At 35.1% G+C, this 20712-nt stretch overlaps 1 protein-coding gene across 1 annotated transcript in view; it reads left to right on the top strand.

The window, feature by feature from the left end:
* The window catches only part of DOCK2 (dedicator of cytokinesis 2), a 500381-nt gene that overhangs the window by 229661 nt on the left and 250008 nt on the right, over positions 1-20712 (top strand). The window contains exon 27 of the mRNA XM_069102392.1: positions 5575-5670. Within this exon, the coding sequence (XP_068958493.1) occupies positions 5575-5670 (96 nt within the window). The remainder of the gene's footprint in view (positions 1-5574; positions 5671-20712) is intronic.

The raw sequence follows: 20712 nt of genomic DNA, 5'->3' as shown, positions 1-20712 counted from the left end.
TTAATGCATTTATTATTTAAAATGATATTTCTTTTATCTCTTCTTCGTTTTTGGTAGAACTATAAAGAGATATTTTTGTGAATGTATTTTGTGTCTTCCTGTATTACTGAAGCAATTCATTAATTATGTTAATTTCTGCAGTTTTCAATGTGAACTATTTTATTATCAATAGAGATATTGGTGCATCTTCTTTGCCATTAATTCCTTGCTTAATTTTTATTATCTTATTGCTATAGCCAGAATTTCTAGTACCATATAAAATAATAATGGTAATATTAGGCCTCTTTATTTCATTCCTTATGTTACTGGGAAAGCTTCCAGTATTTTTCCATTACTCCTCAATAATGCTAGCCCTTGATTTTAGATAAATGCTTTTGATCATATTAAGAAAAAATCCTTTCATTCCCATGCTTCTTAGTGTGTTTAATGGAAATGAAAGATACATTTATTGAAGGCTTTTTCTGTATATATTGACATAACCATGCAGTTTTTGTTATTAATAGGATTTATTATGCTAATTATATTTCAAATCTGGAGCCATTCATTTATTCTGGATATAAATCCAGCTTTGCCATAAGGAATGTGTTTTTGGAAATGTGGCTATTATATCTTTGCCAGCATTTTATCTAATGTTTTTGTATTAATATTCATTAGCAATATCCATTTATTGTTCTTTTTTTCTGCTTTATCACCCCCTATTCTGAGAATCAAGTTTGTGTTTTTTTATTGAAAAATTTTGGTAGTGCTTTCTTTCTCAATTTGAAATAGTTTATGTAGCATAGAGATTATTTGTTTTTTTTTAATCTGTGCTAAAATTCCTTTCAAAATCTATCAGAAATTTGAAATTTGTCACTTAAGTTTTCATTTATGGCTTTGCTTGATTTTTATTTCTGAGATTAGATCATATATTTCTTGTTTTATTTTTTTTGGTGACTTTGATAAATTTCATTTCTATTTTATTAGCTATATGATTCAGTATATTATTTTTTAAAATAATTAGAAAAATTATTTCTATTTGTTCCCCATTCCCTTTTTTATTAGGTAGTCTTTCTCTTTCTTTTCTTTAAAAATGAAATTAGCTAATAGTCCATCATTTAAAGGCCTTTAAAAAAAACAATCTCTTTGGTTTATTAGTTCAACAATTTTATTTATTTTCTATTTGAATTATCTTGCTTTTATTTTTAACAACTTTTATGTTCATTTTAAGATTATCGATTCACTAATTTTCTTTAACTGTATGATTAGTTAATTTTTTTCCTTTCTTTCCTTTCTCTCTTAATATTGAGGTATATATATATATATATATTTCTTCTAAGAATTGCTTTAGTTGTATACCATGTATTTTTGGTATACTGTCTTTTTGTGATCATTCTCTAATATAATTTGTCATTGTTCCTACAATTTGGTCTTTGATCCAGTTACTTTTTTAGGATGTTTTTGTCTCTACATCTGAATCAATCTTTTGGTATTTCTCTTGTTTGCAATTTTTTTTCTACATTGAAGTTTGTAAGGGATGTGCTTAAGATTTTTACCTTTCTGCATTTGTTTGTCTTACCATTATGTGTAATCAGTTTTTGTATTAGTCCCATAGGAATCTGAGAAATTTGTGTATTCCTTAAAATTTCCATTTATAAGTTTCCCTGGTTCTATCAAACAGTTTTCTCAGCATTCTGTCAAATTGTATAATTTTATCTTAAAATATTTTTATTTTATATAGAAGTTGTCAGGCTCTGGCAGATAATATTAAAATAGCAGAGTTTCCTGTTACTCTCTAGGCTTCAAAAATGTTAGCTTTTCCTTGAAGATCTTAGTTGTTATGTGATCAGGTACACATGTTTGACATTGATATTGTTTAATTACTATGGTGCTTTTAATCATGAAGTAATATTTCCTGCTTATTTTTCTTGCTGTTAATGTCTCATCCAGTATGATAAATGCAACTCCTGGTCTTTAAAAAAAAAATCAATCAAAACATGATGGGTTTCAATTCAATTCTTAACTTTGAATCTGTGAGTCTATGTTTTTAGGTGAGTTTCTTGCAGATTACTGGATTTTATTTCCAAATCCATTCTCCAACTTGCTCAATTTTTATTATTGAATTCAGTCAATTAATATTCCAGTATATATACATAAATTATATATACACATATGTGTATATATATATATATATTTACCGTGAAATTACTTCTCTGTCTTTGTCTCTCTCATCAGCACAAAGTACTGTGGTAACTTTGATTTTTAACAGCTCATTCTTATTCCTTCTGTTACTACTAGTCACCTTTCTCATCAAAATACAGATGAAGCTTATTGTACTTTGGAATGATATCATGATAATCCCTCCTTCCAGTCCAATACCTAACAAAGATAGACATAGTCTCCTTTTATAAACGTTAACATTAGGAAATGCCTTCTTTTGCTGAATCCCAAATCCTTTTCTTTTGTTATACTTCATTTGAGGTTCTAGAATCCAATTTTACTTCTTCCTGCCTCCCCTGATTTCCATTTAGTGCACCTCATGATTCATATTTGTTATCTGCCTTTTCAACAGATTCTTCCCTAAAATTCCTGGCCTTTTTGTTTTCCATGACCCTTACACTGGGTGTGGCTTAAAAGTTTCAGTATCTATCAGCTCATTATAACTTGAAAGAACTGAGTTACCCATAGTCATTATTTGAATGAAAGTTTATATTATGTTTTAACTGTTATTATTTTTCAGATCCTTTGTTAATTTACATTAATTTGCATCTAATTAATTTGCATCTAATCTCTTCAAAGTTCTGTATTTCTCAGCCCCCTCTCCTACATATTTCACATTTATCCTTCCCCCTCAATTTTTTTTCCTAGCCTTTTTGAACCATGTTTACTCATGTTGGCGTATGTTCAGTTTTGTAGAATAGGTATTGTGAGGGTGCAGAACAGTTTTCTCTCATTTTCCATACACATTCCATGTATGGTAAGTAAATTGCTTTCTCCTGTCTGCTAGTAAGAGTCTCTTTTTGATACTGAATCTCTGAAATTTGGCTACTCCATTTCTATTTGAATTAAGCCTGGAGGGCTGTTCGATGGATATCCCATTAATTCTATTGATTTTTTTTTCTGTTTTCAGTAATTCCAGTGCAATTATCTTATTTATATTAAGATAAACGCTTTGAGTTTATTTTTTTTAATTTTCTAGAAGACTGTTAATTCTTAAATTATTTATTCAAGCTCTCTACTCCTGTTGCATTGGTTCATAAAAAATCAAAGATTTGAAGTTTATTCTTTTAAAAAAAGTTGCTCTATTCCATATTCTACCTTTGTTTATTTCTTTTGTCCAAAGTGGCTCTGATTTTATGAATGTCCACTACTTTATTGATATTTTCCATGATCTTTTCTGTTATCAATTCTTAAATTTTTCCTGAATTATTCCTTCAGTAGTCCTGGTCGCAGTCTTAGATATTTCAGGACTTCTTCTGTGTATCTTATTGCCATTCTAAACCACTCTGGAAAATCTTGTGCTATATCTCTTCTGTCTTTAATTAGTGAGGTTGTTTTAGTCTTTTTTTCTTTCCTTCTGGACATAAAATGTCTTTTCTCTTATTTTACCCTACATCATATATTATAGCCTCATTTTACCTATTTAGTTATTTTGTTAATTTTCTTTTTAAAGAAATTGGATACTACAGTTCCCCCTCAACAAGCATCCACATAAATTGCTTTACAAAGGACATTTTCCCAAATAGTAATTTTATTTATTACTAGCAGAAAGAAAGAATGTGCCCTTTGATTTTGATAGAATGATATTAATTTTGGTCATTATATTTGATCAATTTGGTTGCTTTCCATATCAACTTCATTCACTTTAATATAATCATTGTGCACATTTGTCTTTCTGTTCGGCTTTCTTCAGTTTACTTCATTTTATCATGTGAATTTTCACATTCTCTAAATTGTTCTTATTTGTCAATCCTTATTATATAATCATATTACCTGGCTTTTCTAGAACACAGTTTGTTTAGCCATTCCTTAGATACAGGGCATGTATTTCATTTCCAGTTTAAACACACATACACACACACAACATAACACAATACTTCCATGAACACTTTTGTATACATGTCTGTATTTCCTGCAAAGGTTTTCCTGTCAGTATTTTCCTTTTCTGTTTTTCTTTTGTTCTTTTAAAAGAAACACCCAATTTCAGTTTTTGTTTTTTTTTTGTTTTTTTTCATGTTGAGGAGCAGCTGAGTTTGGGCAAGGCCTCTTACATCATAATCTAGCCATAACCTCTTGTTCCAATTAGATTCTTCCCTTTGGTGCTTGTTCTTGGAGGGTTTATTCATAACAAGTTGCAGTATTTGAAAATTTGCATTTTAATCAAATTCTTCAACCAAAATTCCCTCTCCTAGTGGACAGTCTACTTACTCATGATAACCTCTTCTCTGTTAGCTAGGGCAGAGCTTAAACAACAGACACAATCATTTACTAAGACAGTACTTGAACAGAGACTGACAGCCCTAGTGTAACACTAGTATTGACAGAATTTTAAAAGACCTAGAGGAAGACCTCCAATGAGTTAGGCAGATACTCTGTGGATGATTTATGGTAGAACATGGACAAAAATTCAATAAAATGAAAAAATGTGGTTGAGTTGTATGCTAACCCATTGGAAGTCATAGCCACATCAACGAGATCACTATCTTCTGAAGTCACTACTTGTCAAACCTCCAAGTGAGTGAATGGATTTTTTCCTGAATATTGTCATCCATGAAAGCAGCATCATAGCATAGTTGATAGGACTGACTTTGAGTGAAGAAGTCTTGGGTTCAAGTCTTGCCATAGGTACTTACTGGCTATGTTATCCTTGGCACATCAATTAACTTTTTTAGTGTTCTAGGAAACTCTCTCAAACTATAGTTTTCAGGGAAGTTGTTGCCCTGTATTAGTTCAGGTAGTTTGCCTTATCAAGAACATTAAAGTATAGTTATCCCTATTTTTACTGTCTAATAAACTTGTGACTAGATATGTTTCCCATTTGAATAATTCATCAAGTAACCAATACATTGATTCTTAATTGATGTCTTTTTTTATATCAGTTCATTCCAAATATACTCTTCCTTCCCCCTCCTACCTTTGCAGCCCTATTTTATCACAAAGAAAAACTGCCACAATACCTACTGCATTTAAGCATCAATTCTTAAGAAGACTTATTGGATTCTTTTATAAAAACTACTACAGTACACCAAAGTCCAGCTTTTCTTTGGAGGTCCTATCTTAAATCATGCCTTCTCTACCAGTGGTAGCAAGAGTGGAATTATAAGTTGTACTCAGGTTTTATACAAACTGAACATATGGACGTATAAACATATGTGATGTTTTAATAAAATAGGCTATTTTGCATCATAAAAAGTTATTAATATGAAGAACTTATAAAAACCTTGAAAAGACTTATACAGAGTAATGTGGAGCAAAGGAAGCAGAATCAGGGAAACAATTACATACAATAGCTAATCCAAGGTTACTGGTAGCATATCTGGAAATGACTGATATGAAAAATAAAAGATATTTTCATGTAGTTGTCTCTCTATGTTACAGGCCTCAACTTACCATCATATCCAAGAAATCATGGTTCAGCTGCTTCGCACAGTGAACAGGACAGTCATCACTATGGGGCGTGACCACAGTCTGATTGTGAGTAGTATTTTCCTTCTGTTCAGATGCCTCAAGATCCTTCCTGGGGCCTGTTTCTGAAAAACTTTGGAGAAACCTGTATGAGCCAAGACCCAATTCAGAGCTTAGCTGCAGCACCCAGAACAGGTCATGTCTCTGTGGGAATAGGTATTCCCATGGCAAATTTGGTATCTACAAGGAAGGTTCAAGGACCTGAAATAAAATGACATTTAGGATTTGTCCACTTTTCTCAGGAGAACTAAGGAACTGGACTAATTCTTTGGTGAAGGTGGAGAAACACAGGCTTGCTTTTATTGAGAGGTAGTTGGAGTGGGATCGAGGTTTCTAGCATAGGGTAACCAGCCATATCTACTTTGGCCTCATAGTGAGATCAGTGCCCACATTCAGGGTCCACCAAGCACGCTATATTAGCAAGGGCTAGGAAGATTGGGTGTTTTTCAGAAAATATTCTTTTGTCTTTTCACACAAAGTTCCCCAAGAGTCCATAGACCTGACTTCTTTATAGGACTGATTGGGTAGGCCACCTCTCCCAATAACCAAAGACAAGATTTCTACCAAGAAACACATGGTTTTCCTCTGAGATGGGGATACCTGATCCTTTGGTAACTCATTGTTCTGACTTTCCTATGCTTCTCCTCTTTACATGTTCAAATTCTACCACCAATACTTCAGATGTCATCCAATTTACTTTAAACCAATATCTTAAGGCCTCAGATTTAAGTGTCTTCATTAGGGACCCACCCCTACTTATACAACAGTTCATCCACCTCACTATTTTAGCTTCCCTAACCAGCCAACATACTAGATTTTGGGCCCATGAAGCAATTTTAAAAAGATATCAAATATCTCTACTCATTTGCTCAGTCATAGACATCTGGATGAACAGAGTTCAAAGGTCTATGAAATGCTTCTAAAAATTGATTTTTTTAAAATAAGCACAACATCCTGAGGCAGTATATCATGTAAGTGGCACAACTGCTTCTTCACAGCAAGAATATGTTAAATATCTTTTTTTTCTTACCTGCCTGGTCTTGTACATCTGCAAAATGCACACTGTTACTTACAATGATATCAATGTACCTTAGAGGTAACTTTTATGAACATCCCATCTCTTACTTTTCCAAGATAAAAAGAAATAGCAATCAATTTATTTGGCCAATTAACAAATTATAGTTTCTCTACATTGTATCCTTCCAATGTCTTTTCAAGCTGTCAATGGAATTGGTACATTGCAGTCTGTCACCTCTCTTCAGCCACACCAACAAGTTATCAGACAAAAGGCTAATGTGAACCATTGGTGTATTCCTTCAAGAACTCAAGGTTTACCTTTATAGGGTAGGAGGAGTAAAGAAAGAAGGGTTTGAGGAATATACCTGCTTGTTACATTCTGCTTCAAAAGTACAAAATGATCATCTGGTCCCTTTTAATCCTTCTTTAATACCAGATAGAGGCCTATGCCAATCATTGCTATAGTGTGTGCTCCGTCCATGTGGTTCATTGATTCTGGTTTCTGGTCCTCAGTCTTCTATAACTTTGCCGCTATAGTCACTTTGGACTGTGTAGGCTTGAGATTAGCTTTTTGGACAAAAGTAGAGTTGCTCCACTTGGGTGCCTGTCCTTTATACCACAGCAATTTGGCAAGGTGATATCTGGTCTGGCTGTTCTATTGACAAATATGTTGTCAATTGACAAAAATATTGTTGAGAGGCAAAATATTATATTTGTACCCTAGTAGAGTGCCAAGAGCTTTGTATTTATGGTCAAGACACATGGACTTGAGTCCCTAATATATTAATTTGTATGTTTATAGCCTCTAATTTTCTGGGACTCAGTTTGCCCACCTATAAAATGAATAGGTTGAGCTCAATAATTTCTAAGGTCCCTTCCAGTTCTACAACCCGTGTTTCTATGAGCATTTTATTGTCCTGGATTTTCTAAAGAATGAAAATATATACTTAGTGGTAAGAATAAGTGTGGGACAGTGAGCAAGAAGGAAAGAAAGTGATGGTGGGAAATTTTGTATTCTGATTTACAGAGCTTCTAGAACTTAGATCTAGAAAGAACTAAATTTTTTTCCAAGTAAAGAAAAGGAGTCAGCACCTTAGAGATAAGTTTTTCCCCCCATTTCTATATTTGTTTCTCAGCATCTATAATACCTGACAAATAGGCAGTAAGTACTTAAAAAAAAGCTTTATGAATTAAATGGAATGGAATTTAGCAATTGCTATATCTTGTCCATTCTCTTTATTTTATACATGAAGAAACTGAGGCCTGGAGAGGTTATGTAACATGATTAAGGTGACATAGGTGATGCCTTTCTGTGTACTCTCAACTCAGAAATATTATACAGAGGCCCTCCTTCCTATGACATGCTATCAATGTCTTTGGTTGAGTTTGGGGAAACCAAATGAAAAGATGGTTATGTTGAATCATTGTAAGTCTTCTGACTGGGGTTGGAGTAGGGGTGAGACTAGCTCTTCTCTCCAGGAAACAGAACATGTCTAAACTGGAGGTCACCCTCTTATAACAGGATTTCATCTATGAAAAGGGAAAAAATATTTCCAATTTTCTTAGAATAGAAATATCTTTACAAAGTAAAAGGAAATAATGGTGGGAAGTTAATTACTGTGGAGTCAGGGGGTCACTTTCAGCGTGGAATGTCCCAATTTAATTTTGAATTGAAATAGGAAGGGGAGGAGAAATCTTCATTTTAAGCTCACTTTTAATTTTCCAGATGTGATTTTATTGGCTGTTTCCCATTACTAAGGAATATTATACAATCAATATTTATGGCAAACCCTGGACAAGCCTGGTGTTCTGAAAAAGCTCCTAAGGACTTGATTATGCCTTGTGGTGGATAGTTGCTTTGTGCTGATATTCTGTAGGATGAATTGTGACATTTTCACTACATCTTTAAGAGTGGAAACATTGTTATAAAAAAATGTTAGGCATTACAGTTACATGAGTTACAGCACCAGGATTGGTGTTCTCTTGTTTCCTACTGTGCGTTGTAATTATCATTTGCTGGAAATAACCATTGCTAATTTTTCTGGAGATTGCCTGCCTGCACAGTGAATTTTTGATGTTGATAGACAAACCACAAGTAGCTTTCCTATGGAGCTCTCACGTCACTGGTGCCTTTCTTCCCTTTCCTCACCAGTTTCATCTGTCAGGTTAACCTGAGGTCCCTTAAGGAGATGACACACCCCATGAGCTCATCCAGACAAGGGATTTTTTTTGCCTTTCTTTGAATCCCCAACACTTAGCACATTGACTTGACACTTAGTGGGCACTTAATGCTAATTGACTGATGGACTCATATCTAAAACCATCGCAAAGCAGTCAGCATGGGTACAGCTGGAAGAACACTAAGATGATTCTTAGGAGAACTGGGCTGTAGTCTCAGCTCTGGTCTTAGCTTTGTGACCTTGAGCAAGACAATTTATTTCTTTGGGACTCAATTTTCTCATCTGCAAAATGGGGGTGGGGAAGGGTTGTACTATGTGAATTTTGAGATCTCTTCTAAGCTTTAATATTGCATGATTCTAGGTATCCTTACTCAAACCCTGTATTCCCTGCATTTATGGGTAATCTTTCTTTTATTTCCCTTTCTCTACCTTATTCCACTAGCAACAACAAAAATGGCAGTTCCTGTTTCTATAGCATTTAAAGCTTTATAAAGTGATTTTTCCTGCCACAGAAGTCCTGCAAGGTAGAGAATACATGTACTTTTTCCCCCATTCTGCAGATGAAGAAACTGAGGCTCAGGACGGATACAATATGAAGGAAATTTCCTGACCTCATTGAAAATGGTACTGTAGGTATCACAGCCCATACTACTTAATCCCCCACTCTTCTGTCTTTTCATTTATGGATAGCAAATGATAAAAATTTAGGTGACACCTACTCCACCAAATTGTGAAGTTCCTTGTTCCTACTTCCTGCTTCCTGTCATGAAGACAGTTCAGTTCTAGACAGTAGTCCCATGGTCGCTATGTAGCAGCAAGCTTGCCTGAGCAGCATCCATGGAACAAACAGGGTATTTATTTTGCAGGAAGTTTTTGGAAGGATCAAGTCATTTTGGCTCAAAATGGGGCCTTGCTTTTATTTTTGGTGGTAAAAATAAGCCTCTGGGTGATATATTTTGTTTTTAATTACCCCCAATTTTGCACAGAGTGTTCTATTGTGTGATTAAAAAAAGGTAAATGCAGATGGCACTGTGCCTGCTGTAGCAATTCATAGCAGTTTGTTAAGAGGGAAAAGTTGAAACAAGCCTAGTCCCCTGCTGCTTCAGCGCCCAGCAATGCTGAAGACTCCAGAAAAGGTTTGAGCCATCGGAGGTAATCAGGACTACCAAACCATTCATGCAGAAGTCTCTGACTTCACTTCCTGTTCTCAGGGTAAAAAAGATTGGAAACAACAGCTCTCTGACACCACTCATGCAGGGCCCTCTGATAAAAAGCTCAAGGTCCAGTCCATGTTCAATATCAAGTCATCAGATAGTCATCATGTGCTAGGCCCTGTCCAAGGTGCTGAGGGAAGGCAAAGGGCAGTAAGGCAACATGCCTACCATGGAGAAATTCACATTCTAGCTGTGAAGACAGCACAGGCACAGGAATAGCTGTGAGTATTTAGAAGAGGAATCTCCTTTAGAAGAACATCTGCTTGGATGATAACAACAAATAATAAAAAAAAGCATTTGTGTAATGTTTTGATGTTTGCCTGCACCTTCTTTACATTAACCATGTGAGGTAGGGATTGCAAATATTACTACACTGATTTTAAAGGTGAGGAAACTGAGGCACAGAAACATTAAATGACCTGCTCAGTCACACAGCTAGTAAAAGTCAGGATCAGCATCTGAACTAGGGTTTTCTGGCTATGAAACCAATGCTTTTTCCATTATACCATACTATCTTTTTTTGTTTGTTTTGTTTTTTGCTTTATGGAGGGGGAAAGACAGAGCAATTGGGGTTAAGTGACTTGCCCAAGGTTATGAGTCTAGTAAGCGTTAAGTGTCTGAAGCTGGATTTGAACTCAGGTCCTCCTGACTCCAGGGCCCATGCTCTATTCACTGCGCCACCAAGCTGCCCCATATACCATACTATCTTTTAGAAAAGGTTTTGTAGAAGAATATTTGAGCTGTGTCTTAAAGAAAGGCAGGATTTAAGTATTGAATGAGTATGGAGAGGATATTGAAGCAAAGGAAAAAAGCCTGAGCAAATGTATAGAGGCAAAAAAAGTGTAGGTGTTATTCAAGAAAGACTGAGAAACCCATATTTACTAGGATTAAATATTGGGGGAGGGGAAGAGTAATGGGAAAGAAGTCTAGAAAAGTAGATTAGAATCCTATCGTAAAGGGCCTTGAATGCTATCCTGAGGAATTTGAATTTATTATATAAGTGCCAGCAAATATGGTTTGAATAACACAGTACCTCTAATGACCTAATTTTCCAATTATCTCACTAGTTTGATGTCATAGAACCGAATTTAAAACAAAATGCTCAATTTGGAAAGATGGTAGATTAGATTGACTATCTCATTCCCCATTCTTCCCTGACTATCAATTCTGTGTTGTCAGATGGACAGTAAATGTAGGTAATGATGGCAATAGAATAAAGAAAAATAACTTTGAAAGAAATCAGAATTTTAAAAAATACACTGACTCATTTTGAATGAGAAGACTTTTAGGAGAACATCCTTCCTCTTAGTAGAAAGGTGGGAGATTATTGGTACAGAATGAGGCATGCATTATAAAAATGGATAATGTGTTGGCTTTTTTTTTACTTAACTATACCTCTTTATTTAGCACACACTACAGTATGTACTTAAGTACATATGTACTTAAGTACAGTAAGTACTTAAGTGATTTTCACTATTATAAGAAAAGTTTGCATTGCATGGAGGACGCGAGTTTGGTTGTTGGGGAGTAATAGTGATCTAAAAATGTATACATCGATAAAACATTTATTAAAAGGAGAAAATAGAGAGAATTTCAGCAGAAATGACATAATGCAGCTAAAATCTGACAAAATGGTACTACCACATACATAGATACAAATTAATAACCACAGCACACACATATACACAAAATAACACACAAACACAAAACAAAGACATACACAAGGAATACAAACCCACAAAATTCTCTCTTGCAATGTGCTGCATCTTGAGCAGACCTTTACTCAATATAGACAGGAATTTAATCACCCCTTATAAATGTTGATGATGATGATGATGATGACAAGTTTTTGCACATGTCTTAACAATACACAGCTTGTGGATTCTAGGGCCAGGGAGTGGTCATGAGCTCTGGCACTAACGAAACTGCAATGAACTCATTTTGACTTTCTGGATACTATCATCATTATTATGTAAGCAGCACACATAAGGATTTCAAGGACATCATCCAGGGGATTGGAAAAGAGAAAAATACCAAGTTTACTATAACCAGTACTGCAAAAATTTTGTTATACCAAAGGACTAGAATTTCATTGAATCCTAATGGCATTATTTTAAATCTCTCAGCATATTTGGGCTTTTGTAAGTAGGTCTGGACAGATCTAATTTTAAGCCAACAGTTTTAAGTGTGTTCGTAAAGCTCAGATTCAGCAGTGTTCCCTCCCGTTTGTTGGCTCCACAGTATGAGGCAGACATTTCACTTGTCCTTGAGTTATTCTACAAGCAAAAGCATCGAACATTCCGTCTTTGAGCAGAAAGAGACCTTAGAGGTCATTTCATCTCGTCACATCATTTCACAAATGGGGAAATATAGGCCCAGAGTAGAAAAGTATCATTTCTAGTTATACAACTAGTACTAGAGAACTCAGATAAGCCAGGCCTCCTTCCTCTCAGTTCCATGTGCTTTCCCCTATACCACTTTTTCTTGAAAATAATACTAGTTTACATTTCTGTAGTACCTCACAACAAAACTATAAGGTAAGCAATGCCTACCTATTTTTATCCTCATTTTACAGGTAAAGAAACTAAGAAATGGAAAGATGAAATAACCTGTCTAATATTCATACAAGCAGCAAATGTCAAGTCAGGATTCAATCCATGTCTCCTGACTCCAAGTCTAGTGCTCTGTTCACTACATTGTGCTTCCTCTCAAAGTTTATCAAGAGGGTGGGGATTGTGTGAGGAATTTAGAATTACTGGTGGTTTAGAGCAATGATATAAAAAATGGGAGTCAGGGCTTGGAAGGACCATGAACTGACCCCAAGAGGTATACAATCACCAATCAGAATGGGAAGGTGGCTCATATCCTACCCTCCTTGTGACTGGTGTTCTTAGCACTTATATACAACACAATAAAACCTAACCTCATCTCCCCAAATGTCCTTTGTCTATCCCTCTGCTCTTCTAGCTCCTAACCTCCCTCACTCCTCCTTTTTGAACTGGGTATGGACTCTTTCTGGCACCCATAGCAACATCTGTATAGGTACCATTTGGAAAATCCACCTCTTCCAGTGTATTTACTTCCTGCCCCCACATCAACTGGTAGCTTCCTTCTTTTAATTTTGAGTTGAAAAGAATAAGTAACAAAAGATAAGCAGATTAAAGGTTTTCCCCTTCAAACCCACCCCAGTTCCAAAACTCCATATTACTATCAAGGGTACCACCATCATCCCTGTCACCCAAGGTCACAACCTAATTGTCATCTTTACCTCTTCATTTTGTCCTACCCCATGCATTCAGTTAGTTGCCAATCTTGGTATGTTTCCATAACATACCTAGCATCAGTCCTCTTATTTTCATTCACACAGACACCCTCCTAGGTCAGACTCCCATCATCCCTCACCTGGACATGTACAGTAGTCTCCAAACTGGTCTCCTTGCCTTAAATCTCTCCCCACTCTAATCCATGTTCTGCAAGGCTGCCAACGAAGTTTTCCCAAAGCATGAATCAGACTGTTATTGCCCTACTATGTAAATTCTGGTAACTTCTTAAGTAATCAAATATTATATTCTTTTTTCTCATCCTTTAAAAGTTATATTTTGTCTAAATTTTATGATATATACATATATGTAATTATTAGGTAGTACTATAAATACAAATTTACAGAATACCCTCCAAAAAAATTTGCTGGTGATGTACTACATAATCAAAAAAGTAGAAATTACTGGCTTAGAGAATTGAAGTCAGTTGATATGAGAATCCTAACTCACATGTATATCAATAATATTTATGTAGATGACCAATCAGTTGAATATTGAGCACCTTCTTATCAATCAGTCAACACTTTTTCTTGAAGTACATAATACCTGTCAATCACTGAACAGAAAGCGAGAGAGGGAAAAAAAAAGCAAATAAAAAAGTCTCTGCTTTCAAGGAGCCTGCATTCTACTGTATACATAGATACAATATTTGCCAAATCAATATAAGATAATATTGTGGGGACTCACTAGCAACTTGGAGGCACAGGAAGAATCTCCTGTAGAAGTTGTCATTTGAGATGAGCTTTAAAGAAAGCCAAAGATCCCAAGAGTTGGGGTGGGGGTGGGGTGAGGAGGTTGATCATTCCACTTATCAGGCTAGGCAAAGGTATAGGGAAAAAAATAGGATGTCACACATGAAGGATAACAAGGAGGCCATCTTGACTTTATTCTAGAGTGCCTGAAGGGCAGTAATGTAGAATAAGGCTGGGAAAATAGTTTGGGGCCATTTGGTAAAGAGCTTTATGTGCCAAGCATCATGCCTAAATGTTATCACGAATGAAGAAAACAGGTCTGGGATTCTGTTATGTATATGACAGGGCCTGAACGCTGGAAACCACAGACACTCTGTGGTATTATGTGCTCATTTCCATGAGGAGTTAGAGGCAGGTACACTTGTCTCTGTCCTATTTAGCAGCTTCCAGAGATCTTGAGTTCTAACTCTCTTGTGCTACCTGCTAATTGTAGCTCCCCACCCCAAGAAGCCTCCTACCTTCGTCACCAGTTTTTGTTTATGTTTCATAGTGTCTTGTATGGCCCTGTTTTATACTATTGAATGGATTTGTGAAGTAAAATTAAGCTGTTGTCTCAGCTGGGCTGTGAACAGAATCCCATGAGAGACAGACAGGGCACCATATGTTTGTTACAGGCCCTGGAACCCAGACAGGAAGGAAAAATCAAACGATAGAAACATCATTCCTTCTGGTTGTATTCCAGGGATTGAAGTGGCCAACAAAATCACTGGGGGATGGGGTGGGGAGGGGAGAACTGTTAGAGCATCTGGTTAGTGAATATCTTGGGTTCCATGATTCAGGAACCTCACCAGCCCCTCCTCTGGGAACTGTGATGTGAAAGAAAAATCTCATGAAGTTATGCTTTGGCATAAATTCCCACCTTTCTAGACTCTGAAGGTAACAGAAACACTAAAGGTTGAGACTGAAGAGTTCAGTATGTACAACCCAGGGTTGCCCCGACTCAGGTCTTTGGTCTGGTCTGAGACTGAGACACAGTGGTCATAATAATCACACAGCAAGTATTTATTAAGCAACTGTGGGGCTTTTGCTTTAAAAAGCAAATAACAATTCAAAGTAGGCCATAAGTTTAGAGCTGGAATAGATTTCAGAAATCATCTAGACCACTCTCTCATTTTATAGATGAGGAAACTGAGGTCCAGTGTGTTTAAATGTTTGAGCCTTAGGTGGTCACATAGATCAGAGCCATAATTTGAATCTGAATCCAAGTCCAGCAGTTTTTCCATTTTAGCAACCTTTCTTAAGAATTCAATGAAGCATTTCCACATATATTCTTTCTTTTTTTTCTTATAACAATTAATGGGGGCAGCTAGGTGGCACAGTCAATAGAGCACCGGCCATGGAATCAGGAGTACATGAGTTCAAATACCTCAGACATTTAACACACACACACATGCACGCACACACACACACATACACACACACAAACTAGTCGTGTGACCTTGGGCAAGTCATTTAACCCTAGCTGCCCTCCAAAAAGCAAAAGCAAAACCAAAAACAATTAGTGAGGGAGACTTCTGACAACATGCCAGAATAAGATATTGCCTCTAAACCTAGTTCTACCCTCAGAACATCAAGAAATGCACAAATGAAGTCATATGAATTACAAAAAAGATAAAGCAAAATGTTCCCACATGCTCGTTGTTACAGTAAAACACTGCAAATGACAACAAAAGGGCTTGTAGCTTCTCTTCTAGATGTACAAGGCATCCCCCAGCCTGGCTCCCGTGCCTCTCAGCTCCTGTGTTTGTTCTTATGGATTCCCCATGTCTCCCTTAAGAGGAATACACCTGGAGAAGAGCTTCTGGGCACTTTTTGCATCCCTGGCTCACCTTGGAAGAACCCTTAAACCCTTAGAGGTGGGGAGTGGGATTAAGACTGGGGAGCCATGGAACCTGGAGTTAGATGCATCTGGGTTCAAATCCATTAGCACCCACTTATTAGTTATAGGACCCTGAGCAATTTACTCAAACACTGTGCCTTAGTTATCTCTTTTGCAAAATGAAAGAATTGGACTCACTGGTCTCTTCCAGCTGTAAATCTGATATCCATTACCCCACCACTGATGGCACTATAATGTGTTTCCCTAGGGGTAGAGATGTACACTGTACAATGGAAACCTCATCATAGGTTCTATCTAGGTGTGGACACTTTAACTGAGCAAGTGCCATGCTTCTCAATAACTACTTTACAACCCAAGGGAAGGAAAGTCATTGTCCCCAGGGGTATCTAACCACTGAGACAGGGACACCTAAGCTCAGAGAGATGAATTCCTGGCCTTAGTATAGACCCGGATTGAACAAATTTGGTTAAGGCTCACTAGCTCTGAATGAAGCCTCTTTCTACCACACCACGCTGCCTCCTTCACTAGTTAACTTTTTTTTGGCAACGAGGTACTATAGAAAACAATCCTTAAAGAGAAAGACGGAGGAACTTGGTAGAAGTGCATACATGTGCTGGTAGTTGGGCTGGCTATGGATGGGATCAAAGCTTTTGTACTCTAGAAACCTCACCTTGAATGAAAAAAAAAAAGAATGTGTGAAAAAAAGGAATTTTTGACACACCATTGTTATCTCTTTAGTTAATTTTATTTAATAATAATTTCCTTTGCAGTTAGATTCTAGAGTATTATAGAAAGAGAAAGGAATAAATAAAGAGATAAAGGGATATTTCTTGGAAACTGATGCTACAAATGAATCAGACTAAGGAAGTGGATGGTGGGAGATAGTGGCCAATAGGATTAGATTGTCTTCTAACCTGGGATTGGAAAGGGAAAGAGAAAGGGACGGGAGGGGTGGAATCTAATCAAAAGCCAAATAAAAAGGAAGACACAGAGTTGAAAAAAGTCTTGTAAAATTAGAATTCAAAGAATTTTGATGACTTTTTGAATGGGAATATTAAAAAATAAAAATATTTCTCATCATCACATGGTGTCAATACAAAAACTGGTCATGTACTATAGTGTAAATGAGTTATACATAAATGTAAAGTTGCAAAATACATAGGACATCTTTTATAGACTATAATATAATGAAAACAATAATTAATAAAGAAATTATAAACGCAAGATAAAGACTGAAATTGAGTTTATGTGGTGATATCCTAAATAATGAATGGGTCAATGAATAAGCAATAGAAACCAAAAGAAAAGAAAATCTTAAAGGGAATGACTATGATACAACATTTCAGAATGTATGTGATATGGTTAGCAAAGTTCTCTGGAAAATTTTTATCTCTGAAAACATTAGCAAAAAAGAAACATAAGGGATTAATTAATTGAGTGGGAAAATAAAACAACTAGAAAGTAAACAAATTAATAATGTTCCCAAAGGTAAAAAGGAGTCTTGGAAATTAAAGAAGTGAGTAAAATTGAAAATGAAACTTTTCAAATGATAAAAGAAGGAATTGATTTGTGATACTAATAAAATTGATAAATCATTAGTTAACTTGATTTTTTTAAGGGGAGAGAAATCACCTAAATTAACCTAACAAGAAATAGAGATCTTAAATAACTCGATCTTAGAAAGAGAAATCAAGCAAGGCATAAATGACCTGGGGGGAGGAGACAGAGTAAAACCTGATCAAATTGATTTATATACTAACTTTAATAAACATTTAAAGAATTAACTCCTCTGCTACAAAATGGTTTCTCAAAACAAAGTCCTATCAAAGTCTTTTTATGATCCTAATGACCAAACCAGAGAAAAAAACCTACATATCAAATATTAGTATTAATACTCTTGCAAATTTTTAATACCTTTTTTACTAAAGAAACTATAGCAATATATTATAAAATATTTTGGATTCATACCAGAAAGAAAAACTGGTTAGACACTGAGAAATAGTTATCATCATTAATCATATAAACAATAAAAGTTGTAAGATTAAATCAGTAGACAGAAAAAAAACCACTTTAAAATATAGCAATCTTTTGTCTTAACCCTGTTACTTCCCTCTCAAAACATAGACATGGAAGAGTCTTTCCTTAATGTGATATATATTAAATAATTTATAATAATATATAATAAATATATATTAAAACCAAGAAAGCATTATTTCTATTGAAGAAATATTGGATGATTCCCCAGTAAATTCATGGGCAAAAATAAAAGGATACTTCTCACAAACTATTATTTAGCAAATGATTTGTATAGAAATGCTAACTCTAGCCACAAGGTACACATTAGAGGAAAATGGAAGGTAAAAGAAGAGGCAAAATTATTTCTATTTGGAGACAATATGATGTTTTACTCAGAAAACCCTAGAAAGTCAGTGAAGAAAATGAGACAATCATTAGCTCCAAGCAAGTATCAGCATCCAGCACAAATCCATAAAACATCTACTTCTTGATGTAGTCCTAGGGAATTGATAAAAAGAGACACTTCATTTAAAATAGCTACATAAAAATACAATACAAGTGATAGTTATCTTAGTAAAGTACTCAAAGAACTTATAAAAATACAACTACAAAACACTTTTTTTTTTTTTGCTGAAATAACCAGTATAGTAAGAATGACTTTATTGGGCATGGAGTAGGGAACTAACAATGAGGAAATTCCCCCTACTGTTTCATATGGGTAGCTTTTCGATAAATTTCAATCTTAAAGAGTTCCCAGGTGAGGAAGAGTTTAAGATACGTCCAGGGTCACAGAATTGGCATGTATCAGAGGTATGCCTGATACCCATGTCTTCCTGATTTTGAAGCCACAACTCTAACCATTACATTATACTGCCTCTCAAAAATGCTATACATATTAATTTGCAACTTAATCATACATTAAACTACCAAGGAGTTAGTTACTTCATAAAATTAAACAAAAATATAATTTATCTAGGAAAAACAAAAAATTGGGAATTTCAAGGAAAATAATTTTTAGAAGTAGAAATGAAACTTTAGCATTCCCAGGTCTCGAACTATATTGTAAAGAAATCACGAATGGGGTGGCTAGCTGGCGTAGTCAATAGAGTACCAGCCCTAGAGTCAGGAGGACCTGAGTTCAAATCTGACCTCAGACACTTAACACAATAACTAGCCATGTTACCTTCGGCTAGTCACTTAACCCCAATTGCCTTCCAAAAAGCAAAAAAAAAAAAAAATCACCAACAAAACTAGTTGTTCCTGGTTTAAAAAATATAGCAGTAGATCAGTCCTAGATAAGTAAGATCAATAAATAAATGAACACAGCAGGGCAAAGTTCAATAAACATAGGAGCATAAAGTACTGGCGAAAGGATTATTTGATGAGAACTGGTCTAGAAAAAAAAGAAAAACTCAAGTAAAATTTGGGAGAAAATAGTTTTATATCAGTACCTTACCTCATATCATTCAACAGAGTACCTTTTACCATATATACATAGATAACTGAGCCCAATATAAAAAGATCCATCATTTAAAAAAAATAGAGAATAGAGGCACTATTTATAAGTATGATTGGAAGTAGTGGCAGGGGATGGTCGGAGAAGTTTTAACTAGACTAGAGACAGAGAAAATTATCAAAGACAAAAATAGACAACTTCAATTATATAAAATTATTTAAAAGCATTTGCAAAAACAAAGCCAATGAACCTATTATCGGAAGAGAAACTAGTCATTTGGAAAATGATTTTGCATCAAACATCTTGGATAAAAATCTTATCACTTTACCATGTAAGGAATTAGCACAAATCTACAAGACTAAGATATATTCTATACTATATATATATATATATATATATATATATATATATAACCAGAGGATCTGAGCTACATCATGTTTTCAAAAGAAAAAAAGAAACACAATTAAGAAACATGAAAAAGTTCTGGATCACTAATTATAAATGAAATGCAAATTAAAACAGCTCCAAGGTTTCGCCTCCCACCTATGAAACAAAGATAATGAAAGATCAAAAGAGGTCGATGGTGAAGGAGTTACAGGAAAACACTAATATACTGCTGATGAAATTATGAAGTGGTTCAACCACTCTGTTAATCCCTTTAACAAAGAAATCTTACTATTGTGCATATATGCCAATGTCAATGACAGCAAAAAAAAAAGATTTCATATTTAGGAAAGTATTTAGAGCATTGTTCAAAAGACAATAACTATCTGGAAACAGAAGTTCGTCATTGATTAGGGATCAGCTCTGCTGTGTTACATGAATGTCATGAAATATTATTGTTTCATAAGGAGCAGTAAATATGACAAACTAAACAATAGGTAATCCTGGATGAACTCATTCAGAGCAAGAAAATGGAACCAATAAATTTATAAATATAATGACTATAGTGATGCAAATGGAGAAACATATTTAAGGCAACAAGATTCAGATCAGATGTAATGATCAATATGATTGAGATAATTGGAACACATTCCTTCCTCTTGGCAAAGAAATGGTAAACAATAGATCTACAGCAGCGATTCTTAATCTTTTTGTGTATGTGTCATGGATCCCTTTGGCAGTCTGGTTTAGCCTATGAACCCCTTCACTGAATGCTTTAAAATGCATGTAATAAAATACTTAGGAAATTGATCATATTGAAACACAGCTATCAAAATCTAGAAACAACTAAGTTCAGAGCCACCAGGCTAACT

Source organism: Petaurus breviceps, unplaced genomic scaffold, assembly GCF_028583685.1.
Source record: "Petaurus breviceps papuanus isolate PSGF00001 unplaced genomic scaffold, PetGlider_PUasm1.0 551, whole genome shotgun sequence".
Taxonomy (NCBI): domain Eukaryota; kingdom Metazoa; phylum Chordata; class Mammalia; order Diprotodontia; family Petauridae; genus Petaurus; species Petaurus breviceps.
The sequence above is the reverse complement of the archived record's forward strand: the minus strand, read 5'-3'. Positions and strand labels throughout refer to the sequence as shown.